General features: G+C 38.9%; 3 protein-coding genes across 3 annotated transcripts in view; 2 read left to right on the top strand and 1 right to left on the bottom strand.

Moving 5' to 3' along the window:
- The first annotated feature begins 6,782 nt into the window (after window positions 1-6,782).
- On the top strand, window positions 6,783-7,488 carry LOC122625633. The gene is made up of 2 exons (XM_043805731.1): window positions 6,783-7,039; window positions 7,224-7,488. The coding sequence occupies exons 1-2, from the start codon at window positions 6,929-6,931 to the stop codon at window positions 7,404-7,406; spliced, it is 294 nt and encodes a 97-aa protein (XP_043661666.1). The 5' UTR covers window positions 6,783-6,928; the 3' UTR covers window positions 7,407-7,488.
- A 1,829-nt stretch (window positions 7,489-9,317) lies between these two features.
- Window positions 9,318-26,484, top strand: part of LOC122625634 (fibronectin type-III domain-containing protein 3A-like) — a 117,797-nt gene continuing 100,630 nt past the window's right edge. Inside the window, 2 exon segments of the mRNA XM_043805732.1 lie at window positions 9,318-9,745; window positions 22,190-24,253. Of these exon segments, the coding sequence (XP_043661667.1) occupies window positions 22,426-24,253 (1,828 nt within the window). The 5' untranslated portion in view covers window positions 9,318-9,745; window positions 22,190-22,425.
- On the bottom strand, window positions 13,490-14,314 carry LOC122625637. Its single transcript, XM_043805735.1, has 2 exons — window positions 14,017-14,314; window positions 13,490-13,961 (listed from the first exon to the last, which is right to left on the bottom strand). The coding sequence occupies exons 1-2, from the start codon at window positions 14,198-14,200 to the stop codon at window positions 13,660-13,662; spliced, it is 486 nt and encodes a 161-aa protein (XP_043661670.1). The 5' UTR covers window positions 14,201-14,314; the 3' UTR covers window positions 13,490-13,659.

A 26,484-nucleotide genomic window follows, 5' to 3' on the forward strand; every position in this document is an offset into this window, starting at 1 on the left:
GCTGCCAGCGTCGACGGCGACGCAGCAAACAAACACTTGTTTGCACAGGAGAACGAGAGCGCGAAAGGGAAATAAGTCTCTTTCAAAAAGGCGGAGAGAGCGAAAGGAAAGGGAGTAACTCAGACTCAGAGAGAGCAGGCGCACAGTTAGTGTTAAATGGCTTACACTAAGAAAATTTGTATTTACATATGTTTGGACACAAATTAGGCTAATATAATCCTTAATCTAAAGTAAAAATAAATTTTGATGTTAAGCAGTAAATCTAAAGTTCATAACATATGTGTATGTACATTCACAGTCACCTTTTGCTAATTTTTTAATTTCAATCGTATTTCATAAATTTTTTGCACTTTATTTGCGTCTGTTTGCGTTCAAATTTACAACTAGGAAGCAATTTCGTTTGTTTACAATGTTTGTGCGTGGGCGAGAATAGCGAAAAGAGAAAGAGAGCGGCGGTTTAATGTCCCTTACTACCAGAAATTAAGTCGTGTTGTATTCGAACCCCCACACCCCCGCATCCTCCACCCGCACTCGTAACGACCCCCTCCGTCGACTGAGATGTCAACGTAGGCAGCGACGCAACTGAAGGTCATTATCCATTTCGCATTTCTCAGTGGGTTTTGCTGCGGATTTTTCTCTTTATCACTATCTTCTAGGAGTTTTTATTGAGGGCATTGTGGGTTTAGCCAATTATTAATATAATAAACATAATTCTAATGTTCCTAACAAGGAATGATTCCTATTTGCGGCGTCGAAACCTTTATATTAAAATTAATAAAGCTACTTAACTATAAACTCAGCCCAAATCATTACGAAAAGTATAATATTCATTACATTATTAGTTTTTCTAACAAAGGGGTATGTTTATTGGTTTATTTTAGGGTATCCTTCGAGTGAATTGGCTTTTGCCTGCATAAATGCAGACTTATTTTTTGGGCTGTTTTTTTTATTATTCCTATTGTTTTTGTTTTCGCTGGACTTCGGTTGTGGAATTGTGTAAACAGCGGCGACTGCGACGTCGGCAGAGCAACAAAAATAACAAAAACAAAGGGAACGCAGGCATAAGAGTAAACAAAAGTGCTTCTTTCCCGTTTTTCGCATTTTGCAGAGACAATGCAAGAAAGTTGGGTTGGGAAAAATGGAAAAGAGGGGTGGGCGCTGCTAAGAAGAAGTTCCGGTGGGTGTGTGTGTGTGTGTTGGAATGAGGGCGGTAGGGGAGTTTGGGGGGAGGGAATACATAAGAAGGGGAAGCGGACAGAAATACCGAAAGCAAAGTTAATGAAGATGAGCCTGATGAGTTTTGTTGCTCTTGTTGTTTTGTTTTCGGCCGCCTTTTGTTGTCGAGCTTCCACTGCAAAAAATATGCAAAGCAGCAGCAACAATAACTAAAACAACAGTGAAACAGCAGCAACAGAAAATGGCAAGAAAACATTCTTATGTATATGTATGTACATACATACATACACATGCATACATAGGTGAAATTACACTTAAGGTTGAGTTGTTAAGAACTTCAAAATTATATTAATTTTTGAGTTGCACTTTTTGATTTAAAAAATACGAATTATTTTAATAATCAAACAAAAAACTCATTAAATAATAAATACTTTAAATTTGAACAAAAAATTAAAATTATAAGGAACTACTGCTTATGATTACACTCCCAGCTATAAGTTGTACGGAACAGGGGTATTAATATGACAAATACAAATCAATAAATCTTGCAATATTTTAAAATAGATTACAATAATTTAAATTACTTTTTTCCGGATTAAATTTTAATGCAATTGTTGTGACCATAGCTGTGAGTACATAAATGCGAGTGCATGCGAGGCAGCGAAATACGCAAATAGAAGCAATGAACTTAATTAGTTGTTGTCTGTCTCAGTCTTTGTCACTGATGAGAAGCGCTTGCGGTGGAGTGAGAAAGAGATAGGAACAGAGTGTCCACTTTTCAGGTGTTAAACAATTAAACCAACTTTACTAGGGAAATAATTAAATATTTAAATGTTGGGAACCAAGGAACTGAACCCCTCCATTGATATGTTATTACAGAATGTAGGATGCTTACCTTTCTATAATTGCTTTCTTTAATCTGCGTTGAAAGACGATTTGAATTATTTTAATTGCATTTAATATTTTTAATGTTTGCATTCAAAGTTCCCGTTTTCAAATATTTTAGAAAGTAATATGTTTGTGTATCTAGCAATCACGCAGAAAAAGTCCTTTAAATAATATCTATTCCCTTGTTTTGACTTTTGTGGAAAACAAATCGCAAACCTTGGCAAAACTTCAAGCGGAAGTAAACAAATTTTTCTTTGGCTTTTCACCGCCTTCTGCCTTCTGGCTTTTGGTTTTACCATTTTCCGTGGTACATGGTACTTTTCTTAAGGTCGCCCCATGGTATGCAACATTTTGTTGCAGGCTGCTAACTAACTGAAACGCAACTGTACCGTATCTGAATATAATTATGATGAAATGTTTATTCGGCAAGTGCAGCTATAAAAAATGTTGTGCGGGTGGTATTTTTTTTGGAAGTTTTTATGTTTTCAGTTGAAATGTTTTCGCCGTGTTGACATTGTTTTGCTGAACGGAAAAAATACGCTTGTCGCATTTATTTACTAACCCAGACCCAACTGGTTGTTGTTGCAATTGTTTACTCTTGTTCTTCTGCTTATTTCTGTGTTGTATTTTTTGTTGTTCGGCAATCAACAATAACAAGAAGCAGCGGCAGAAATAACAACAATAACAGGGCCACAGAACTCTGCTGCAATTGGAAACACTAAGAAAAATAATTAAAATCTAGGTGGCACAAGGTAAATACTACAGACATTATGGAGGCTTAAGAAGATTTACTCATTTTTAATTTTTATTTCATTTTAATTGCAATCTGGCTAACGAAAATTGCATATGCATAATGCATTTAAAACTATATTGCTACTAGTTGTTGCGTTGCTAACGATCATTTGAAATTGTTAGAAAATGGTATTGGGCGTTTTGGAATGTTATCGTAAAGTATCAGAACAGTACTTTAAATAAAGCCTTTATAGATTGATATTTTAGCTTAGTTATAATATTAAATTTTAAATTATCTGACATTCGTAACTTACAGTGCATCCGCTTCGTTTTGGTTAGGTATCTCTACTTTCGTTGATTTTTCGTGTGCATTCAGCAAAAATGGTTTTGTGCAGCTCCTGATGTTGCTGTTGTTGTTGCTCGTATTGGGTCTATTTGGTTGTTTTGTTTTGCTGCGTTGTTTTTTACGTGCAAGTTGTTCTTTTTTGCGCTTTTACTGCTGTAAATTTGCGAAAGTACAGCTGTTAACAATAACAATGACACCCATATAAACACTCCCGCAGCGGCAACAAAAATGCCAGCTCAGCGATGCCAAGAAGCAAAACCAAAATGCAACAAAGTACGAGTATCTGACTCTGACAGAGAAGGGAAAATGCCGAAAAAGTCAAGCACAAATCAAACAACAGCGAATGCAAAAAAATTAATTAATTAAGCAATTTTTGTTCCGCTGCTGACCAACCAACGTCGGCAACACGTGAGTTTTTTTGTGGGTGGTGGTCGGGCGTGGAAATGTATCTGCCTGCTTATGTTTTAGCCTCAGTTCTTGGCTTCAGTTGATTTTTATGCGTTTTTCCATAGTTGTTGGTGCTCATCGGGAATTTGTCGAATATTTCACTGCGCTTTTCATGGCTGTCGTCGCGCTGAAATGCCTTGAAATGTAAAATGTAATGGAAAAGTGGCCAAAACAGAGCTGAACTTGGCAATATAAGTATGTCATCATGCACACAAGTGGCGGCTTAAGCTGATGCGAGTAAAAATGCCTACTATACTAAAGTACATTATTGGGGAAATACATTTAACAAATGGTTTAACTCTTGGCAACAATTATACATTTTAATACTGTGTTATAATAGAAACTAATTTATTTGATATCACTGCTTACTGTAAGCACAAAAAAAAGTGGCACATATTGTATACTATATACAGCTACATATCTAATTAGTTCAATTTGAAAGCTGCCTTTACCAGATAATAAATCAAGTATGTAAGCATTTTTAGCAATTATCATTAGGTGCAATTGCACACTAGCAACCAGTGAAGGGCAGGATATGCCCGGAATACAAAAGGAGGTGGCCAAATGGTCCTTGGGGCGTGGTGGGGTTAAAGGCGAACGGCGACAGCAAGGCCAACAGCAAGGGAATAAACCAATGAAACAAAACGAGCCAACATCTGAATGAAATACAATAAAATTTGAAAACAAACAAATGCAAACACACAGACACATGCACAGGCAAACAAACAAACACACAAACACAACAAGGAGCCAATGCGAATGCGACTAATGAGCACTGAAACAACAACAAAGAAGCTCAGCACGAAGAAGTAGGTACACCGTCGAAGGGAGCGGGGGTAGGGGGTTTTGGTGGCGCAAGGGGGTGGATCTGACAATCACCTAACCGTTGGCATCCAGCCCACCCCCCTGCCCGCCCCTCTTGCGATAAACAAATACCTTTAAATCCAAGTAAAAAACAATAAAATCCTATTTTTCGAATTTATAGTACCTCGCCGCTGTGTTGATTAGCTAAATCAATATAATTCAGAAAATTTCGATTTTTGTTATGGCCTTTAGTTTGGCTTTAGTATCTCAGAGTTTAGTAGTTAGCAGCTAAAATCAACTTAAAAATAAACTTAAATTATGAATTGAACTTTTTTTCTGAGAGCCTTTAAAGTAATTGTCGCGCTTAATTTTCCCTAAGAAGAAAGTTAAATTGTATATGCTTTACTTGATTTATATATAAATTCATCTTTTATATTTTTATATAATTTAGAAGGTATTGTTTAGTCGAGCATGCCCAAGGATTAACCCAACTTGCTGGGTAACAGACCAACAACAACAATGACGAGGACAAGAAACAGTTTGTATTGTATAGTAAAATGCTTATTTACGCATACAATTGCACGTGAGCGGACGAAAGCCGAGGGAGCGAGAGGGACAGCATAAAGCTGTGCTGGGTGCGAGTGCGACGGCAACAGCCGACAGGGGGTGGTGCCAAAAGGGGGGCGGGTGAAGGAGGAGGAGGAGCAGAGGTGGGCGGTGGGTTAAAATAGGAAGTTTTGTTTGCAGTGCGCACAGCAACGAGGAGAGACAAACACAACTGTAACTGTAATTGTGTGTTTGTTTGCTCGAAACTTCCCCCCACTGCGGCAATCGCCCGCCCGCCACACCCACCACCCCACTTCTGACCGCCCGACCGCCCAACCATCCCACCACCCACAGCTGTCTGGCTTCTGTTTCCCTCGTTCTGCCGGCCAAATAAAAAGTTTGTTGAGAACATGGGCAAATGTTTGTTTTAGAAAACGGAAAATGCTTCGGTTGTTTCATCATTATCTTCATGGAAATTAACATCGTCATCATCATCGTGTTTCGTATTTGTCTTGGTCTTTGTTTTTTTCTTTGCTCCTCTTGGGTTCCTTCGTTTATTGTGCACTTACTTAGTCTCTTTCCTTTTCACTTTCTCTTTCGCTGGACGGGTATTATTTGTTTGTTGTTTTTTTTTATATAAATTAAATTAATTTAAATTTTTGTTTGTTGTTTATTTTATTTAAATTAAATTAATTTAAATTTTTTATTATTTATTTTAATTAAATAGGTAAACAAAATCAAAGTACTTCAATTTCTAAAAAATTATTTTGAACTAAAATGTATTTTTTTACATTCCAGTGCTCGGTTGGTTTACTTATAAAATGGAATAAAAGAATATCAATTAGGAATGAGCTTTTTACATTTAGAGCTAAAAAACGAAAATGATTATTAAAATATTTTAAATTTTATATTGTTATAAAGACAATCATTTCCATATAAGGGTATTCGACAATCCGCAGCATCGATTAATTATTTGGATCCTTGTTTGCTTCATCGTCATCGTATATTCGTTTTCGTCGTCTGCTACTTTTGCGTAGTTTTGTTTATTTTATTTGTTTTGCTTTGTTTTATTTTTGTTTGATTTACGTTTGGTCGTACCATTTACACTGCGCGAAATGGGTGGCTTAAGTGCTCCTTTGATTTTTCATTGTAAAGGTGTTTCTTGTAATATTTTCAATTATGTTTCTAATTAGCATTATATGATTTAACCTTAAAAGCAGATGCTTTCAGTTTTTATGTATTTTAGCAGTAAATAATTGGTTGACTAACTTTAAATTATAAAATTTTGTATTAGTGCTCAAAGGCGCTGTCTCCATCTCATTCTAACAAACCGAGCCACCCAATCCACCTACTGGCCCGCCCACTTTTCAAAGCGCCCTCCTCAAATTGTTGGCCTGTCGCCGTGTTTTGTTTTTCTTGTGCTGCTTCTTCTATTATTCGGCTGAGTGGGAGGGGGGTGCGGGGAGGGGCGGAAAGTGGCGAGTTTTTCTTTTCCTATTTAATTTTGTTTTTTTGTTTCGCCCCGTTTTGTTGTATTTTGTGTAGGTGTATTGACTTAAAGTTTGTTATACTTCTTTGCCTTTTGTCTTTCAGTTCCAGGTTCAATTTTGCTTCTTATTTACGCTTCTTCTTCTTCGTTCCTTGGTCCTGGACATGTTGTTGTTGTTGGCTTTGTTGGTTGAAGGAAACGCCTTCGAAACATTTCGTTGTTTGTCCTTCAGATGGTTTGGTTTGGTTTGGAAAATTTCACCAAGTTTATTCTGACTATATTCAGTCTTGTAATGTTGGTTTTATTTCGTTTTTTTTATTCAGAACATTTTTGGGTTTTAGATAGATAAAAACTACTCGTAACGCCTTTTCCTTCAAACACATCTGAACCTTAGATCCGGAAATTTATCGCTTTAAGATATGCTTTTTCCAAAATCTTAAGTTTTTATACAATATTACCGACAAATTCTTTGTGAAACAGTATTCTTGGTCCTCCATGAAATGAATAAGCAGACCAAAGAATGGTCGCGAGCTCGGCTATGTAAGCCTAAGGATAATCTCACCACCGAGGCGGGAAAACGAGAACGCTTTGTGCCGTCCTGTGAACTAGAGGTGACTACACATTCCTACTTTTGATTTTAAATATCGTAAAATATCGTCAGGGAAGGGGATTTTTGAAAGAACCCACTTAAGTAGGCAACCAAATAAATGCTTAATGTTGGAAGCACACTCGGTGCCGTTGTCAATAGTGGTTCTTACATATTGGTAATACTTTGTTGCTGGACTTTTCTTACAGTGCAGTCCGGTATCGATGTCGCACTTGATTGGCTGGGAATACGCTCGAATTTGGCTGCGCGATCGCGACAAATTTATACAGCAACGCGAACGGGCTGTCAAAGCCAAATATATCAAGAATGACTTCGAGTGGTGGTTGAGGCTGCGAAAAACATCCAAAAAGTTCTGCAAAGTTGGGGCATAGAAGAGAAAAAATAACGTGAATAACAAAACGTTTCTTACTCCATTTTTAAAAAAATATGCAAATAAAAATATTGGCATACCCATTTGGATTTGGTGCAATCTTAAGTTTTAGCCAAGAGGAGCCAATTTGTATGTATATACAGTTAATTTGTTTGTAACTAACAGCGACTTCTTATTTTTTACTGGAAGAATGGATCCTTTAATTGTGTTTAAGTCCTAGAGTAGTTCCGGAAATGCTCTAAAACTGTATTTCCGGCCCTCACATTCAATTTATATTTTAGCGTGGACACCTACCGCATTGGTTTGGTAATTTGCTAACGCTTTCCAGAAGCTCTTGTAAAATATTCGTAAGTACTGGTGTTACACGCAGTTTTTGATAACAATTTTATTGACGTATGTAAGTAAGAATTTGGAAAGAAGTTTTTATCTTCTCAGTAGGGTTTAACGGTTCTTAATGTAATAATTTGTATATGCGTATTCGCTTTATAATCCATAATATGGCGTGGCAGATGAATTTAACATTGAATTAGCATCTTATTACAGAGAAAAGTAACTTCCGCTTGTGTATTACCGTGGATAATTACGTAATGGATGTACAGGACTTCCTTCAGATCTGCACGACATCGGGGGAGAGAACCTTATTGGCTATTTTTTAACAGTTGCTGGAGTTTCTTAACAACAGATACATTTTGAAGCAGATTCCTGGGATTTGGTGGTTGATTGGACTCAGATTTTTTCGCCGATCCCACAACTATTGATCAAATGAGCATTGATAAATATGAAAATGCCCAGATACAAAAATATATTATATTAAAATTTATATATGTAGTTGCTATCTAGGGTGTTTCTTCTTGCTTATATTTCCGTAAAATTTTTAATATTTGTCATATGATAAAAATCGTTCTTTAGCCTTTTTCTTCGAACTTACAGGTTGTAGTTTTGCAGATTTTCGAGATTTTTTGAACGGAAACGACGGCAGAAGAGATGCAGCTCGACGTCAAGAGGGATATGTAGTGTGTCCCTATATGTGAATTACCTAATCCTAATGCTATTCTAATTATCAATTTTTTTGTTTTTAAGTTAAATATATGGCTGAATCGAACTCTAATTTTTATATACTTACATATATGTACATATGTATATATTTTAATAAAAAATGTTCTACGATGAGTTTTACTTTCTAGGGTAATAATGCACTGGTTTAAGAAGTGATCTTCTGTGCATTCAAATACCTGTGCTCAATAACTTTGCAAGGACCTTAATCACAAAATAACTCAATTTCAGGACTTTAAGTGGGCGGAAAACCTGACACCCACGCAAACATACCGGTTAAAAGAGAGTGAAGAAGAGAACCGCGCGAAAGCAACAATTGCTTACTCTTATGCACAGAGAAAAATGTTGGAGAAAAGTACTGATGAGGAAGAAGACATGTAACAATTTTGAATTTTGTATTGACTTGCGTAGAATTAAATATAAAAGTAAACATGTTTTTAAAAAATCAATACAATAAAATAGATATCGACTTATGTATTTATTATTTATGTATATTAGATATATGATTTTATTCCGTTAATGTGTAAGATTAGAATACTTTCGCATTGCAAATGAAACGAAGCTTTACGTTACCGTTACGTGAACTACCGTTAGCAACCGAAACGCGAAGAGTAAGCGCAAGGAGCGACTCGAGTGCAAGAGGAAGGCGCTGGTGCAGGAGAGGGAGAGGGAGAACGCGGCCAGTGCGGTGAAGCAAGAGCGGGGAGCAAGAGCGGGGAGCAAGAGCGGGGAGCATTCGGTGGGCGTGAGAGAGCAAAGGCGCCCGAATCAGCCGCTTTTCGTAACTCACTCAATGCGAATTGTTTTCAAGCGCCAGAGAGAATCTATATCTACATATATAGAGGGGCTTCTCCGACTCGGTTCGAATATGTTTTTCGCAGCGCGCGCGTTCGCATCGGAAAATCAGAAAAGCTGGCGAGCGTTTAAAAACAAATTCGGCAGGTTCAATTGTTACTTGTTTTCCCCCCAGTGACTATTTCGTCGCAGGTTTTTCGCCAGCGGAAACCATCCGTAATAACCGTTTATTGTTATTTTGTTATATTCGCGTAATTCGTTGTTTGTTCAACCACAGAATACTTGTTACGCATTTCGAAAATGGGAATGCAAAAATTTCCAAGCAGTGAAAATTAAAACGAATAAAATATGTTGGCTGCTTTTTCGTGTTTTGCGCGTATGTGTGTGTTTTTGTGTAAGTGAGTGCAGCAAGAAATAAAACCAAAAAGCAACAAACAAATAAATAAATAGAAAACAAAAGCAAAAGCAAATCCAAAGGCAAATACTTGCAAAGTAAGTTGGCAATTTCAGTGTGTGTGCTAGCATATGTTGCATTATTTTGCCCACCAATTTACATGTTTTTCACATTTTCTTCTTTCACAAATGGCAACTTACTATTATGGATGACTTTAACGGTGTTTGGAGTTGGCTTTTCCATTGAGAAATATGAAAAAATGCGTTCAATATGTCAGAGTACACACAAACACACACACACAAGCGGCGGCTAACTGTTGTTTCTGTGTATGTGGGTGAATTGGCAATAACGCGCACGTGTATTGGTGTGTGTTTGTTTTTGTTGCCTTTGCGGCCAAGTGGCAGCAAAACGTTGCAAGCAACAAATACAATAACTACGATGGCAAAACAAGTGCAGTCAGCAAAACCAGTGCCTCTCGCTCTGCGCTCTCCCACTCTCTCTAATTCCCACCTCCTGCCCCCACACTCACTCCTCTCCCTCGCACCCATTGACGCAACTGCATGGTCAGGGCTTCTTTTACTGTTACAAAGCTCATGCGTGGACCCGCTTGCGAAATGAATGCACGATGTACTATGTTCATTAATTCCGTAAAATTGGAAATTGTAATTATAAATGTGCGGGTTTCGTGGATTGAATTTAGAGGATATATACTTTTAATTGTGTGAGCACTTTTGTAAAGCATTACCGTGGTTTGAAGCCATCACTATTTCATGAACTTCATGGCATAAACTTTGCAATTTACTATCTATGGCCGTCTATGGATTTTTGGCATCGCGCTTTTTGCTCTTCGAAGTGCGCTGCTCTCTTTGCGCCAAACAAAGCTCAGCCGACACTTGTCGCGTCTTTCGGATATCTTGCCTCCCACCGTCCACGTCTGCCGCTTTATATCTTTTACCATTTTTGCTTTCATACACTGTACAAAATTAGGTGTATATGCGCATAAACACCGTATTATCAAAGTTTCTGGGTGAATTTGAATCTATAATTTGATACTGATTTCTGGTACAAACTTTTATACTTAATCGCTGATACTTAAATATAATTTTATGATATTGTTACATTGGTTGTAAATCCAACAATAGTCTAAATTAAATGTTTGCCTTAAAAATAAGTGTTTGTGAAAAAATGAAATTCTTTGAGAGTGTATCTCTTTGGCTTTTCCACCTCGAGCAGTTTTTCGCTTGAAGCTTTTGCGAGTTTGGTTCGATTTCCATTTGCGTTTAATTGCATTTATGCATATTTAATCGAGTTTGACTTTGGTGAGCTTTTTACTTTGGCATATGCTAGATTGTCGCCCAGAAATGGGGTTGTTTTGGGTGAAAATGGGCTCTTGCTGATCCGAAAGATAGGTTTCAGTTTCGTCCTCTTTGGTTGGGAGATGTTTGGACAAAGTTTTCTAATTGGCCTTGACGCCGTTTTCAGATTTTTAGTGCTACTAAAAGGCAAGACTGCGAACTTTCTGCGTCTTTAATGAGATAATTTATTTGCAATTATAATTTGGTTCATTAAAGTTAATTGAATTAAGGGCAGGCGTTACACACCAACCAAATGGAATGACAATGGGTACCCCACACCCTACACATCAAGATAAAAGGATTTTAGTTAGTGGAAAATATACTTTGTGATAATAACGGTTAATTACCTTTTTTATTATAAACTATACCGCCATACAGTTGCAATGCGGCTGTGCACTTGAATTCATAGAGAAAACTCTCTAAACGTTCGATAAATCTTATTTATTCTATATTTTCAAACTTACTTAATTTATTGTTTCTATGCAAATTGGAAATGTAAATATTTTTAATTATTCAACTTTTCCGACACATTTTCCCAACAATTTTTAACGCTCGCCAACAGCTGTTGCATCCTAAGCAAACATTTGTGTGTTTATCTTAGTCCCCTCGAAAGCTCAATCAAAGTCGCATGTATACCACCCACTAGCCGGAGATTCTCCACACTCGGCAAGTTTGCAACTTGGCATATGTTTATCTGCTAATCATGGAAATGCGATGCGGTGTTGCAAAATATTTATCTAGAAACGCTTGACTCAAAGGAGGGAAACAGGCGAAACAGCTTTTCAGCCAAACTGCAAATGGGTAACTGCCCTCCTACCGGTTTCCCACTTTTCCAGACCGGCGACCATATGCCAAAAAGCTGAACCGAAAATCGCACACACATTTGGGGATAAAACGCGATGTGAAAAAACATAAGTAGGCTGCTGTGACATTTCGTTGTCTGGGCACATACTCATCTCGAACAAGGACTTCCATGCAGGATACAGTAGGATTAGGGTACAACTATTTGTTTGAAGCTAAAAATACAACGAATTTTAAATTTGCAAAAAACTTACTCATGTTTATTGGATTTAAGCTGTTTATGGGTCTTAAATAAAATTTAATTTTTTGTAAGAAAGGACATAATAATACAAGCTACTTTCATGAACTTTTAATCTGATTTATGCAATTAAACCAGTATTTTAAAACTAATCATGATCTTAGAGCTCAGCTTAGATCGACGCACCCTTATACAAACGTAAGTGTATGGAGGCACACATTTTGTATATCCGCACAGCGGCACACACAAATAATTCGCCCTGCTATGTATGCCAGTATGCCGAAAAAAGGGCAAGACATAGCTTCACCCGCTTTTGTCGCTGCCCACGCGTCACGGGCCGAAAGGCAACCAACCACCCACAAAGCCCACTCAACTAACCCACCGCCCGCTAAAACCACCCACCGACGAGCTCACCCACTCAGCCATCGGGTATGCCTTAACATTTACCTTGTTGGCCCGAAGTTGTCCACCAAACATTTGTTGCACTCATCGCGTAGGAAACGCTTCTCACCATGCTGGCTTTTCTTTTTCACCAGGCTCTCCCGTTCTCTCTATCCCTCTCTCCCTCTCTGTCTCTTGCTTTCTCCGCCTTTCTCTTTCTCTGTTTACATTGCTCTCTCTTTGAGGTGGCCGACGCCGGTCCGACGTCATCGCAAAGGTCAAAGAAAAGCAGCGCGAATAACTATATAAAAGTCCCACTATTGCACCGGAAACAAATGTTGTTTCGAAATTGAATAATTCATTTTAAATAAACAGTAAATACAAACGAAATATTTTAGACAAGACGCATAATTTGTAATATCGAAATATATTTTTAACCTCCTTTATAAAGAATATATAATAAATAATTCTAACTCTGCAAAAATATTTATATTCTCAAACAATATTATTCCACATAAAAAACATAATAATTTAAAACAAGGTATTATTGTAAAATCTTTGAAAGTCCAACTACCGTGTAGAGTACACAGTTACACTTGTTTGAGTGTATTAAAGCTTTTTTGGAAAATCTAAGGGATTCCGTCACTGTGGGTTGGCCTCGAGGGGTGTGGGTGCGGATTGCGAGGGGTGGCTGTGGTGGGTGTCCAACCATATGGTCACTTCAATGCACTGGGTAAATTGCTCCTTGGCGCAGGCAACGCTTCATTTGGTTTTCAAATTGAATAGGAAGCGTCGCGACATCGTGGGGCGCCTCGTGGCCACCCACATTCCCGAATATGTACATGTATATGCTCCCCAGCTCCCTTGCATTTGAGGATTCGTCCTCCGCTAATTGAGACATTTGTCAGTTTGCGCAAATGAGCAGTCATTTCTCAAAGGCATCCTCTCATTGGCCAAGGGAATTAGTAGACGGAAAGTAAGGGCGTCTTCCCGACAGCAATTTCGTATTTTAATCGATTATACCCAGTGGAGTTATTTTAAATATTTTAGATTCAACAAAAAAGTCATTGATGAAAAGAAGCATCTAAATGTATTTTTAAAAGAATTTAATACTTTTCCTCATTCTGGGCCGAATATTATTATATAACAGACACGGAATTTATCATGTAACAAATATATATGCTACCATTTGGTTTCTTCGATGTTTTTGACAAGTTACAATATTCTGTTGCATGGGCTACTTAAAAACGGTTCGCTTAGTTATCTTAGATGACGTTTGTTTTAGGACTGTGGATGAATTAGGTACGTCCTGCAGTCGGCCCTTTTCAGTTGGTTTTGGTTTTTCCAGCTGTTCCGAAGTCTTGACTTGACTGGGCTTCTTACTAATTTTTTTTTCAGTTACCGACGTTAAAGGAGTCTTGGGTATAAGTTTCTTTATCTTTTTGGGTGACTTCGACTTCTTGGAAGGATCTTCTTTGTCAAGGGCGTCCATCTCCGACATCAGTGCATCGAAGGTCATATTGACCAGAAAGTAGCGACCTTTTGAATGTAAATTTTTTCAGGTGTAAGACAAAAATATATTGCTATAACTCACCGTCCAGTTTCTGCAGGAATCCCAAGCGATGGCCCATTTCGAGTGTTTGTTTTACAGGCGTTTTTAGCTCTTCTGGCGTCAATTCCGTGTTTTTGGCTATGGTCACCAATATTTCTCGAAGTGTCGCGGGTGATTTCAGCAGCTGAAGCGTGTGCACTATAATAGCCCCATTAAAGTTGGGCATATTTCCGATTCGTGTGTATTTCTACTCTTGTATAAATCTGTGCTATCACTAAAATCGGTTCTAAGAACTGGGAGCTACGTGCAAAACACAAAATTAAACTGGACTCTTGTTTGTTAGATTTCAGTGACAAACAAATTCTCAGCATGCTGTAATTCAAATATTATCGAAACATACATTTGTAAATAACAAAATAAATATTTTTGTTTTTAACACTCCAAATTTGTAGTATATATTGATGGGAAAACCCATCTGTCTTGAACCTCCTCTGACCGATGGCGTCGGAATCATTGGCCCAGTTCAGATGGCCATCCAGTTGGTAACAAGACTTACGCAGACTGGCCGACGTCAAGCGCTTATCTATCAGCCTTGCAGAGGCTGGCCAATATAAGCGGAGTTAGCCATATCTATCAATAATCCCCGACTCACAACAACAGGAGTGGTAAAAGAATTGAGCAAACTTTGCCGCTCAGCTTTCCAATATTGGCTTCTGATATTTACATCAGGGACGCCTTTCTGCTGACGTTTTTGCCGCTGCTGTTCCTAATCAGCGTGGTCTAAATATAGAATCCCTGACCGCCCACACTTTGGTAATCGAGCCCAGAATATATACCATATGGAGGTTTAATTAAACTGTGCTCTGCAAAAAGAGGCACAAAAAGCCAAATGCAAAGAAAACAATAAAGGATGTTTATACGCAAGCCAAAGTTTTCGGCATCAATCATGTTTATAGTGGCAATTAAATCGTCAACAGCTGTCGAAGTCAACTGACAAGCTAAGATGTCAATGCTCATGCATCATCAACTTCAGGCTCTAGATAAATCGACGAAAAGGCGATCGAAAAGCACTAAATGAACTTAAAATATTATTAATGCCTTTTAGGTACAAAAATTACGTCAGTTTCGGGGCTGCAAGGGACAGTTGGAAAGCAGCCTCGTTTACTTTTGATATTGACAGTCAACGGTAATTTAATCAAAAAGTGTCAGATTTTGCCATATGGCTGCCTCTGAACCGAACGATTGGAAGCCAATAAAAAAATGGTTAAAAAGAATGTGACAGCTTGAAAATGTATCGTTTCTCCGATGCTCTTTAACGTATAAGGCTCTTAAAGAATTTGTACATAGTTTTAAACGCTTGATTTAAACGCTTAGATAAGCTAGACAATAATATTTATTTTAAATTGAATTGAACAACACAATATTAAAAATATTGCAATGAAAAGTTATTCAATTATAAAAAAGAACAAAAATTCACATGTAGGATCTAAAAAAGACCGATTCGCAGCCAAAAAAATGTATAATGCTTAAATATTCCTGTATAAGCTTCTCTACATTTTATTAAAATAAAGAAATTAAATGATTTACGGAAAAAGGAATAACCGAATCTGAAAATCAATACCAAAAGTATCCAGCAAAAATGTTATGGGCAAGCTTGCCTATTAATTAAAACGAAATTTTCGTTTTTAATAAATATACAGCAGTCCAGTGATTTTGCACTTCATTTTACTGACCCTAAAGCACATTAAAGTATGCTTTGATTTTTGCCTAAAGCTCTGCTTTCCTTTCCTGTTAAGCAAATGGCCGTAAATGTATCTGTGTATGCCAGAATGGGTTTTGTGGGTGGGTTAAATTCTATTTGATTTCCGTTTCGCATAGACCTAAAAATAGAAGCGTCGAAAAATCAGGGACGACAGCTTTCCGCCCAGAGCGTACATTTATTTAAAATGTTTGATGTTTTCCTCGGTTAAATGTAGCTTTTTGACTCCAGCCCAAAATGAAACACAAACACTGGACTAGCAGGAAATTCGTTTGTTGATTGTTTTGCCTCAACGTTATGCACACTAGAAATACACAAATTTAAAATGGCAACATACTTCCACACGGAAATTCTTTTCTCGAAATGCCATTTAAAATGCAGTACAAATGTTATTTTAACACTTGTCACTGTGCACAGCCATAAAACACGAACGAGGTATTTTATGAAGTCGGTAGGTGAAAGCAGAAGGCGTGTTTAGAATGACACGCTTTCCACTTATTATTTATGGCAAGTGAGAAAAGCTGAATTGTGAACAATGCTGCTACGGCTTCTATTGGACAGGAAAGGATAGGTGTTACAAGCATTTATGAAAATAGCTGCGTTTTATGGGGGTTTAGGTAAAGCATTTTGCGAAATATACGGAAGAAATTTATACCACAACTTTCAACATTGAAATACCTCGTACCCATACTGCCAAATTAGCCTTAAACAGTTTATAATACTCATTGCCTTTCTGTCAATGGTGGCTCTTGATTCGGTGAATTGCATCGAGTTTAATTTGTTAAGCAAATAAGCTTAATTGAACTGAAATCTTTTGTACCAAACTGGCAGCACGCAAACACATAGTCTTTGACATTTATGCAGAGTCAACCCATAAGCACACAGTGAGCTCCAAAGGTGAGTGTACATGCGTGAAGTATGCGTACATGTGTGATAAACGGCAGCCTCTGCAGCCTGACAGTTATACTTGCTGTGTTTTATTGGAAAGGATGACCTGTCCGGCCACCCTTTCCTTTATTTCCTTTATCCCTCATTGTGCACTTGCACTACAAAAAACTTGCGATGCTATTGTCGTACGTTAAAGCCAATCAATTTTGTTAATTTAAATATTAACAAAACTTTATCATGTTTAAAGCAAAGGCAAACTATCATGTCTGGATACATATGTTGCATACATATTTTAAAATATATTTAAAACTAAATGAACATTGTATTGCAATTTTCTAATTACACTTATTTATTTTTTAAACATGTTTGTATTATGAATGTCCTAACCAGTGATGCCAGCTGCAATGCTAATTGTTTCAAGGGCTCTATGAAATTTCTTTGCGTGCCTCGTGTTCTCTGGTGGTCTGTCTGCAGATCATGTTCTCTGTGTATGAAGACCATGCAAGTGACAAATTATATGCACAATGGTGGGGCATGGGGGCTGGCTGATTGGGGGACTGGGGACTGGGAGGAGGGCAAGGGAGACAGATGAGTTGTGTGAAAGTGTCAGCATCAGTGTCAGTTTGGGTTTTTCCAAGTAAAATGTTTTATGAGCAGACAGCGAGACATTTTTGGCCTTGGTAAAATATGAGTTGCATTTTGCAGCAATAAACTGTGACCTGCTCCACCTATGTGCCAGATACATGCTCCTACATATGTACATATGGACATACATAGATACGTAACTGGTATCTCGTATATCAACTAATTGCAATTTGTTTATTGTCCATGTGTGTGCCATCCTTGTTTTGTGGGCTTTGTAATTTTGTTTTATGTCTGGGACGTGCCTTCTTGGCCAATTGGAAATTTTATACCCACAGATTGCCAATTTTAATTGACTTATTTTCCACTGCAAAGCAGGCAGGACAGCTGTTGCGAAATGTGATTTGAATACGGTTAATTCACAAGAATTAAAGCCAGGCCCGTTCGGAGCTGTCTAAATATCAACAACATGTAGCGTACTGTTTAAGACATTTTGATTGGGCATAAGCCTCTTTTCTGGCTTAACCAGCATTAAGTCGGCTCCTCCACAGCACAGTGATGCCCAAAAGTATGCCACATTAAGCATTTTCCAGCAGCAGCCATTGCAATGTACTCTCTCTCCAATTTTTGCTCCAGTCAATTAATTGAAGCCATTTCTTTCGCTGACTTTCGTAGGGGTTCAGCCTGTTCGACTGTCACGAATTTTCTCGTCTGACGCTGATCGTTTGCGTCATTTTTATGCGGGCAACTTTTACGCACTTGCGTCTTAATTACTCACACCGCATTTGGTCCGCCTACGTTTTCCCCCTTTTCGACCGACTTTTCCGGACTCCCGCCGTTTCCATTCCCTGTCTTGGCTTAAATCCTTAAGCTCCTTTCACAGTTTGGCTGTCTGCAAGCCGCTTTCTACATTTGTTTTACACCCTGCGGGGAGTTTCGATTAAGGCTGTAAAGCCATTTAGCCGAGAGTGATATGTACGTACATATGTACATTCATGTTTGACGATTTGAAAATATAAATAAACACGCTTTTATTGTTTTCCGAATTTGTGTTTATTCTTCAAATAGCTCAAAATAAAAATACTACAAAAAATATACATTAGGGTTTAAGCTTAAATTTACGCCATCACTTTAAGCGGGATTAAATTGTATACTAGATATTTATACATTTCATTTAATTTGCTTTTTATTTTGTTTTAGAGAGTATTTCTGTATTCGTTTAGCTACCGAAACTAAATTTTTTATCAGGATTTCGCTTTTGTGTCGCCCACCCATTCACGAAAATATAGGTTAAGTGGCGCTTACTGTTTTAGGAGTTTCGCGTTTAATATCTACCCTAAGAATAATAATTACATTTTAAAATGGAATATTACATAAATTTGAAATAGAGATTGGCATAAATAAAACTTTTTAATAATACTTTTCTTACAAAGTCGTCATTTAACTTTTTTTTTTTTGTTCTATGTTGTTTAACTGAACTTAATTCAAAAAGTGTATTTCTGTGTTGGCTAAGAAGTTATACATGACAGTCTTATCAGTTGAGGGGCTTAGGCTACCGTTCGTGGGTTACATACAAATTTCCCTTTGCGCGGCTCCTTCATCAGCCTCCATTTCTTCCTTTCCAAAGTCATCATCATCGTTGTCTTCAAGGACCGCTGCAACATGTTTGCATTTCATTTGTTAGCAAGTTGTCAACCTTTTATCTGTGTTATTATGTCTTGCCTACTTTGCTGCTCCTTTCTACTGGTTTCGCTCCTTTTTGTTCTACTTTATCTTATTTTTTCCACGCTTTTTTGCTGGGCTTAAAGGTAAGCATTCTAAGTTTTTTACGAATGGCATAATAGCGAGCTGTGGGGGCGGTGGCTTGTCATTAGTCAACCGCCATGTCACGGGAATGGGGCGTGATGAGCGTGCAGCGAATTTATCATTGGGCCGCATCTAAGATAAGACCAGGCCACGCGGCGTATGCGCAATAAAACAAATTAATACAAATATTAATCATACGCCGCGTGGTACGAAAATGTCAAGGACCAAGAAGTCGCAGGCCAAAGGAGTAAGCGAAACATCCAAAGCGTCAGCCAACCCCAAAATTCGAGCATCTCTTATGTCCGATGCCTAATCCAATTGACTCGGCACTGGGAAACGGAAATGGTCGCAAATGGCTTTCTAATTTGGTTAATTTCTAATTTACACTAATTTTTACAACATTGGTAAAAATAAAATATATAATTAAATAAAAAATTAAGTATATAAGCCAAGTTAATATTCTGAAACCAAAAATGTTCTTGAATATTTGATGATGTTTTCCGGCCGTAGGTCATGAAATTGAAGTATAACTTGTTGCGTTTTGTGGAGCGGAAAGCTCCAAATTGGTTTCGGTTTTTCGATAGTTCTTACGAGGTATCCCTTACACATGCGTCATGAGAGTGGGTGGCACTCGGAGAGAGTATCAGAGAACGAATATTCGGGGAAAACTGAGAGCCCATGAACAATACACTCATTGCTGAGAGCCTGTGGCCGTTTGAGTGAAAATATTTGAGTGAGAACATGGAAGGAAAACCGACACATCTTTGTAAAGATTGTTGGAATGTTAGAAAATGTAACAAAAATACGAAATGGTTTGGGTACATAAACCTATATTTTAGTAAAACGTTAAGTTTAAAAAATAAATAAATTCCCAAAAATGGATGCCTAATTTCGCTGACCATATTACTAGTAGTACAATATAAACTTGCTACAATTAATAAGGGCCGTTTATGAAAGTTTCTGCCAACCAAAGTCGTAATATTTTAATTTAATTTAAAGTGCGGTTTACTTTCCAACTTGTTGACTTTGCTTGGGACTCGAATGCAGCAATTCCCTTACTTATGTAGTTGCGTTATTTATTTTTTTTACCATCGTGCGTGGCTAATTAAATTTGTGGGCTCACACACACACTCTGAAGACACACAAGGATACTGCCTCACACAGATAGTAAAAGTATGTGGTGCCCCTGAAAACCCTCTCCATGCTATTCCCTTGGTGTGGAAAACTTAATTGCATTTTTCCAAGCTTGCGAAGAGCACATCGCTTTGCAACTTTTCCCCCACAGCGGCGTATTATTGATAATACCGAGGTAGCACCCGGTTGAATGACTTTGACTTTCATTTATGACTGGGCAATAGGTGTTTTTGAGATCATTTTTGCAAATAGTTTTATGGTCACGCACCATGGGAACCCTTTAATTATGATTTTGCTTTTTTTTTTATTGTTCTCCGCTATTAAATTTCTCACCCCTTTTTTGCGTAATTATTGGAGTGTGCAAATATTTGTTTTATTTGGAAATGTTTCTGCATTTCAATTATGAAAGTATGTGTTCGGAAATGGAAATGAGCTCCCAAATATTTTGTGGCTATTTTGTAAACAGTTTTCCCTGTTTCGCTGCCATCCACGCCAAATGAAATGCACTGAAATATTATCCAATACATTTTAGATAATTTTATCCAATTGTTTTCATTTTGGTTTATGATATTTGTTTTGCGGCTGGCTTCTAAGCGAGCATAAATTTGCTGTATGCAGTAATATGAATAAAAACGCCTTTGTTTATTTTCATGCAAACTAATTCTATATAAGAGTTCAACCAATTAGCGATAATTTATTTCGTTTGGTTTAGTGTGCACTAATTAATCATTTTAAATATTTATTATTTTGTTCATGTATTGACTATTAAATGGTGTATATATTAGTTACATATTATATTACTTTAAATAAAATTTGGACTATAAACACAAACACATTTATTTTGTTATTACTTCTCGGATGATTGGAAAATAAATACCTAATATCTGTTAGACGTAATATAAATATTGCTAGAAACAACTTTTTCAAATATAATATTTTCAGAGTAAGATAAATTATAAAATATAAATAGATTTAATGCAAACTGCACACAAAAAGTGTTGACTAATAAGAAAGAACTTTCCCACAAGCAGAATATATTTACACACAAGCCCATCGGAATTTGCATTATTTTGCCGTTGAAACTTTGATGCCCAAGCTTAGGCCTAGTTTCTCCAAACACTCCGACATATTTAAGTGGTGTAAATTGAATAGAAAATAGCTTCCGGTATATTATATAAATAATTCATTGATTTGGCAGGCCGCAAGAATTCGCACAGCGTTTTCTGCCAGCCGGTCACATTGCTCATACGCCAGGTAGGCCGCATAAAATATTGAAATTGTTGACCAAAACACAATTTACACACACATTTTGCATATTGACCAATCTCCGTGTGTGCGTTTCGGCGTGCAGCAAAAGTTGTTGACTGTATTTTCATTTGCATTTGTGCGGACTTAGCTGATTTTGCCATCGTTCCCCTTATGTTCCTTTTTTCACTTTTGTGTTGTGGGTTTTGGTTTAATTTGATTGCCGGTGTGGCAAAATGCATTTAAAGTAAAAAGCATTTAAATTAAGGGCTTAGTCCTTCGGCATTTACAAGCATTTACTATTAATTAACTGGCTTATATTTCGATTCTATTCAAAATGTGTTTAGTTTGCTTATAATTCGTCAACAATTGTTCCACTCAGTATTTACGAAGCTACAGCAAACTTTATTTATAAAAAAGAGTTTTTCTATTTATGGAGTGGCAGTACGGAAAAAACAGGAAATCAATTTAAAAATTGAGCTCAGGAACTTCGCCCTTTGACTTGCTTATGTTTTACCAATAAAACTATGCTTTTCCCACAAAGTAAAGGCAGCTCCTTCCACAAGTTTCACATACATTTTCAGTTATAGCTCCCCTTTTCTACTTGAATTTATGATTTGCTTTTAATTAAAATAAATATTTCATGGCTTTCGATAAACAATCTGCAGAGGAGCACAGGAGCAGAAGGGCCAAGGCAACACAAGTCAAACTTTCGCCTCGAACTTGAGAGGGCAAAGTGGATTGAAAGTGAAAAACTCTTTGACTTTAATAATTTTTCTTTACTTTTCCGTCTCGTTTCAGGCATTGCCAATCCGAAAGGTGTAAATAATTGAGGCCCAAAACTTGGCCCTGTGTTTATCCAAGTTCAACTTGTGGTCGTTTGTTTCACTTTAAGCAGCATGACACTTTTGCCGACAATGTTTAAAGGCCATCCCAACAACTTGCAACTGTTGTCAAAACAGAATCTCAGTTTGCAATCTCTGATTCTCAGCTTTTACTAATCAACGATTGATAATAGAGTTTCGCCTGGAACGAAAATGGCAGCTGCTGTCTTGGAAATTAACGAAAACCAATTGGAGCTGGGCTGCGATGAATGCGATTATTACAGCTCCACAGAAACCGTATTCACCGATAATAGTACCCAAACCGATGGCTTTGATGATGATGAGTCTGAGCTAAAGCCTTTGAAACCCAGACTGAGTCAGATTGTTGAAGAGGACGCCGAAATGGAAGTGGCAGTCAAAGAGGAAGTAAACACGCAAGTGGAAACAAACGGTATGCAAAGCGATAGCAATGGGGTTAGTGATGTGAAAACCACGATAAACGGTAATGCCTCGAAAGAGGAGCAAGAAATAACTGAGGAGGAGCCTCCAGTTGAAGAGAATGTACCACATGTTGTCCAGGAGCTAGTTGAGTCCGACGATGAGGATGAAATCGACGACGTGACCCGGCTTGCGGGCTTGACTTTGGGCATGGGCTATGCCCGCATCATAGACTACGATAACTTGCGCATTATCGAGCATGTTATCGAAAGCGACGATGAGGACGATAACAATGTGGCTGCAGCCGGTACACCAGCAACATCAGCGGAATTGCAGCAGGCCTGCCAAGATTTGGTGTCTTTCATCGGTGAAAGCTATCAGGTAATCGAGAGGTCAGGTCATGGTCGTGAACCCCCGGCCACCTTGTCGGTGGTGGACAACAACAATAACAATCGAAGCAGCGAAGTATCCGCTAACGGTCGTGCCCCCCTCGTAGATCGATCAAAGTCTACCCGGAAAGTGCAGAACGGACTGCAGGCAAATCCAAACGTATCCACCAGTGCATCTGCATCTGCAACCAGCAGCAGCAGCAGCAACGTCAAAAGCAACAGCAGCAACAACACTGGTGCAACATCCACCAGCAGCGCGTTGATAAAGGCTTATAAATCGAATCTTACCCCATTGGCACCGCCCTTTCAACCCGCCGCCTTGAAGGCCAAGCAGCTGCAACAATCGTCGCTGGCCAGCGGCAACATGTCCTCGGTTACGACGACAACAACGACAGCTTTGGGTTATACCGCCTATGAGCAGACAACGGTTTACTATCAGCAGCAAGTGCAACAGCAGCAGAAACACCCACAACAGCAGCAACAGTTGTCACCCAAGCAGCAGCAGCAGCCGCATCAGCAGCAGCAGCAACAGCAGCCACTCTGCGCCCAACATGGAGGCTTGCCGCATATTCATGGCGCCCAACTGCTGCCCGTGCAGCTGATAGCCCTGCAACCGAATGGAGTAACGGCAGCAGCAACAGCAGCGGTAGGAGCAGTGGCAGCAGCAGCAGCAGGAGCAGCTGTGGCAGCGGCCGGAACTCCGGCAGCCACAGCAGCGGGTGGTGCCGCAGCAACGTCTTTGACTGGCGCCGCTTGGCCACTTGTGGAGGCGCCAATTTACATCGACATCAATGGCGAATATCGCAGCTATTGCCCGGCACATGGACCGCCGGCAGTGACAGCCCCAAATGGCGCCATCGCCCATCATCCCCACATTCATGCCCTTCCCCACGCCCATTCGCATGCCCATCCTCCCCTTTCGCATCACGCACAGCAGCAACAGCAACAGCAGCAGCAGCAGCAGCTTCATCATCACCATCAGCAACATGGGCAGCATCAGCAACATTTGACGCCATCGCCAGTGACAAATGTTAATGGAAACATAGCACAGGCAGCAGCAGCAGCCGTAGCCGCAGCAGCTTCAGCGCCTAGATTGCTGCTGCAACTGGACGCAGCAACTGTCCAGCAGCAGCAGCAACAGCAGCAACAACAGCATCAGCAGCAACAGCAGCAACAAATCGTGGCCTCTGGCAAGCGTAGCAAAGTTTATCGAGGTGAGTGGCCGTTTTATGACATTTGTTGTACAGTTTTTATTCCTGTCCATGATGCCCGGGGCTATTTGGGTCCATATAGTTTGCCCAAAGAATGGCCCATGCACTGCCAGAAAATAGTGGCACATCAAGTGTGAGCTTTAACCGTTCGTAGTCATAGTAGGTTCCTATGTGGATCCTTTTACATATTTCTCTAAATGGATTTTCAAACAGCTCACCATTACTTTTATGTATTTAAACAATGTATAATTATTTAAGAAATATTCAATTATCAAATATTTTACGAACAGTTGGGTTCGTACACATCATTTCTTTCTGTGCACTGACCACATATAGCGCCTGTACGATCTAAAGTGTCTTTCCTGTAACTTTGGCCATTACTTTCCGCTTTGATTCATGATGCCAACATGTGGGATGAGAGTTACATGAGGCACCCGAGACCCTATTTCCGCATCCCTGCCCCTCGTAGCCTCTTTTCGAAGCGTCTGGGTCTGGAACCGGGCAGGGACTTAATCAGTTAAGCAAAGCTAACTGAGATGGCAAGCTGACTTGGCCCTTTAGTGTGTGTGTCGTCGCAGTCTGGGTTAAAATTAATTTCGAAACCGTTGGGCGCTCCCTTTGTGTGCGGATTGTTTGCTTTTTGGGCCTGGCCAAAGGTAGCGAAAGCATTGGTTAAGTTCTTGGCTTGTTTGCCGGGCTTATTTGCCAAATAATCTGTTTGTTTGGCCATGCAATAAGTAGTTCTGGCCCCGGCGCTAGTTGACATAGGCAGGTAGGACTGTGTCTTGCCATCGAGAAGAGGCGACTAAACACGAAGCGCTGAAGGTGAATGCAAATTAAGTGGTAATTGTTTTAGCCGCAATCTTGGCAATGGAGGATGGACGATGCTTTATATAAATATATTATTTAAGAATACCTATCCCGAACATAGTGTCCTATGCCAACGTGTTCTGCGATCCGTGTCCATAGTATGTTTACTGAAGCAGTTGCACCTCTCGTCATCTATTATTTGGACTGTTTCTGCTCCTCCATTTATCGGTTGCACAATCCTCGACAGAAGCGCTGCTCCATTTGTCCGTCTTCATTGCCGACTATCAATGGCATCCGATTGGTTCGACACCTGGCAATTGGCCTCCAGTGATATGGCTGTGTCCCCTGTTGACTTTATCCGGCGACATCTAATCGGATTCATTTTTGCCATTTCAGCCATTTCAGCTGCGTTTCAATTTGCATTTGCCGCCGACCGAGTCCTGGGGCACTCATGTCCCTATCTGCTCGAGTTCGAGTTCGCCGGATCGCAGGGTAGTGCATATTGAAGTCATCACAGTTGGCGACACTCCCAGGCAATTTTCTGCGCCAACTTGACCATATCCAGCTGTGTGTATGCAGATGACACTGTGTCACCAGAGTTCCCGGATTCTTGCAGGCCCCCCTCCTCCTTTTTTCCCCCTTTTTCCCCGTTTCTCCCTTTTTTTGTGTGCTTTGTTTTTGTTCCACTGCCAAGTTTTCCGGGGAAGTGTTCTCCACATAGCTCCGCTCATTTTCAATGTAGATTTTTCCACTGGTCCGCCACACGCTGTGGTCTTATGGACTTCTCGATTTTTATGTTTGGCCCCATGCGACTTTGTTGCCTTGTTCCCCATACCATCTCCCATCTACCATCTCATTCTCCTTCTGCATTTCCCCCTCGGCTGTCCCTTTCGCACGCACTGGGTACAATTGGTGTCCATTTCCCATTGTTGCCTGCGCCGCTTTTTCGCAAATTTTCACTTACACATACGAATTTTGCAGTTTTTAACTATTTTTATTTTCTTTCCATGCCCGGCTATTTGCCAAAAACATTTTTTATCTCCGTTTAGCTATATTTGCCTCTACACCATATTTTTCGCTCTCTCTGTTTGTTCCCTGCCTTTTTTTAATGGGTTTTTTGTCTCCTAGTTTACATTTTTTATATTCATATATTCATGAATATTCTTACAACTATTTAAAATAATTTGTTTTTACATAGGTCGGTTTTTTCTGAGTCTAAATGTCGCTTAAAAAATATTGTAGCGGTTTTTACAATCAATGATTTGTAATCAATGACTATGATACTCTTTATATTTATATTTTATATTTATTTATTAAACACTGCATCTAGTTCCTTACTTTCAAAGGTCAGTTTCATCACAGTTTACATTAGAATATAGCTGAAAACTACTATTAGTTTTCGGTTAGTGTAGCAGAAATACTGC

The sequence above is a fragment of the Drosophila teissieri genome, unplaced genomic scaffold (genome assembly GCF_016746235.2).
Source record: "Drosophila teissieri strain GT53w unplaced genomic scaffold, Prin_Dtei_1.1 Segkk31_quiver_pilon_scaf, whole genome shotgun sequence".
NCBI classification, from domain to species: Eukaryota; Metazoa; Arthropoda; class Insecta; order Diptera; family Drosophilidae; genus Drosophila; species Drosophila teissieri.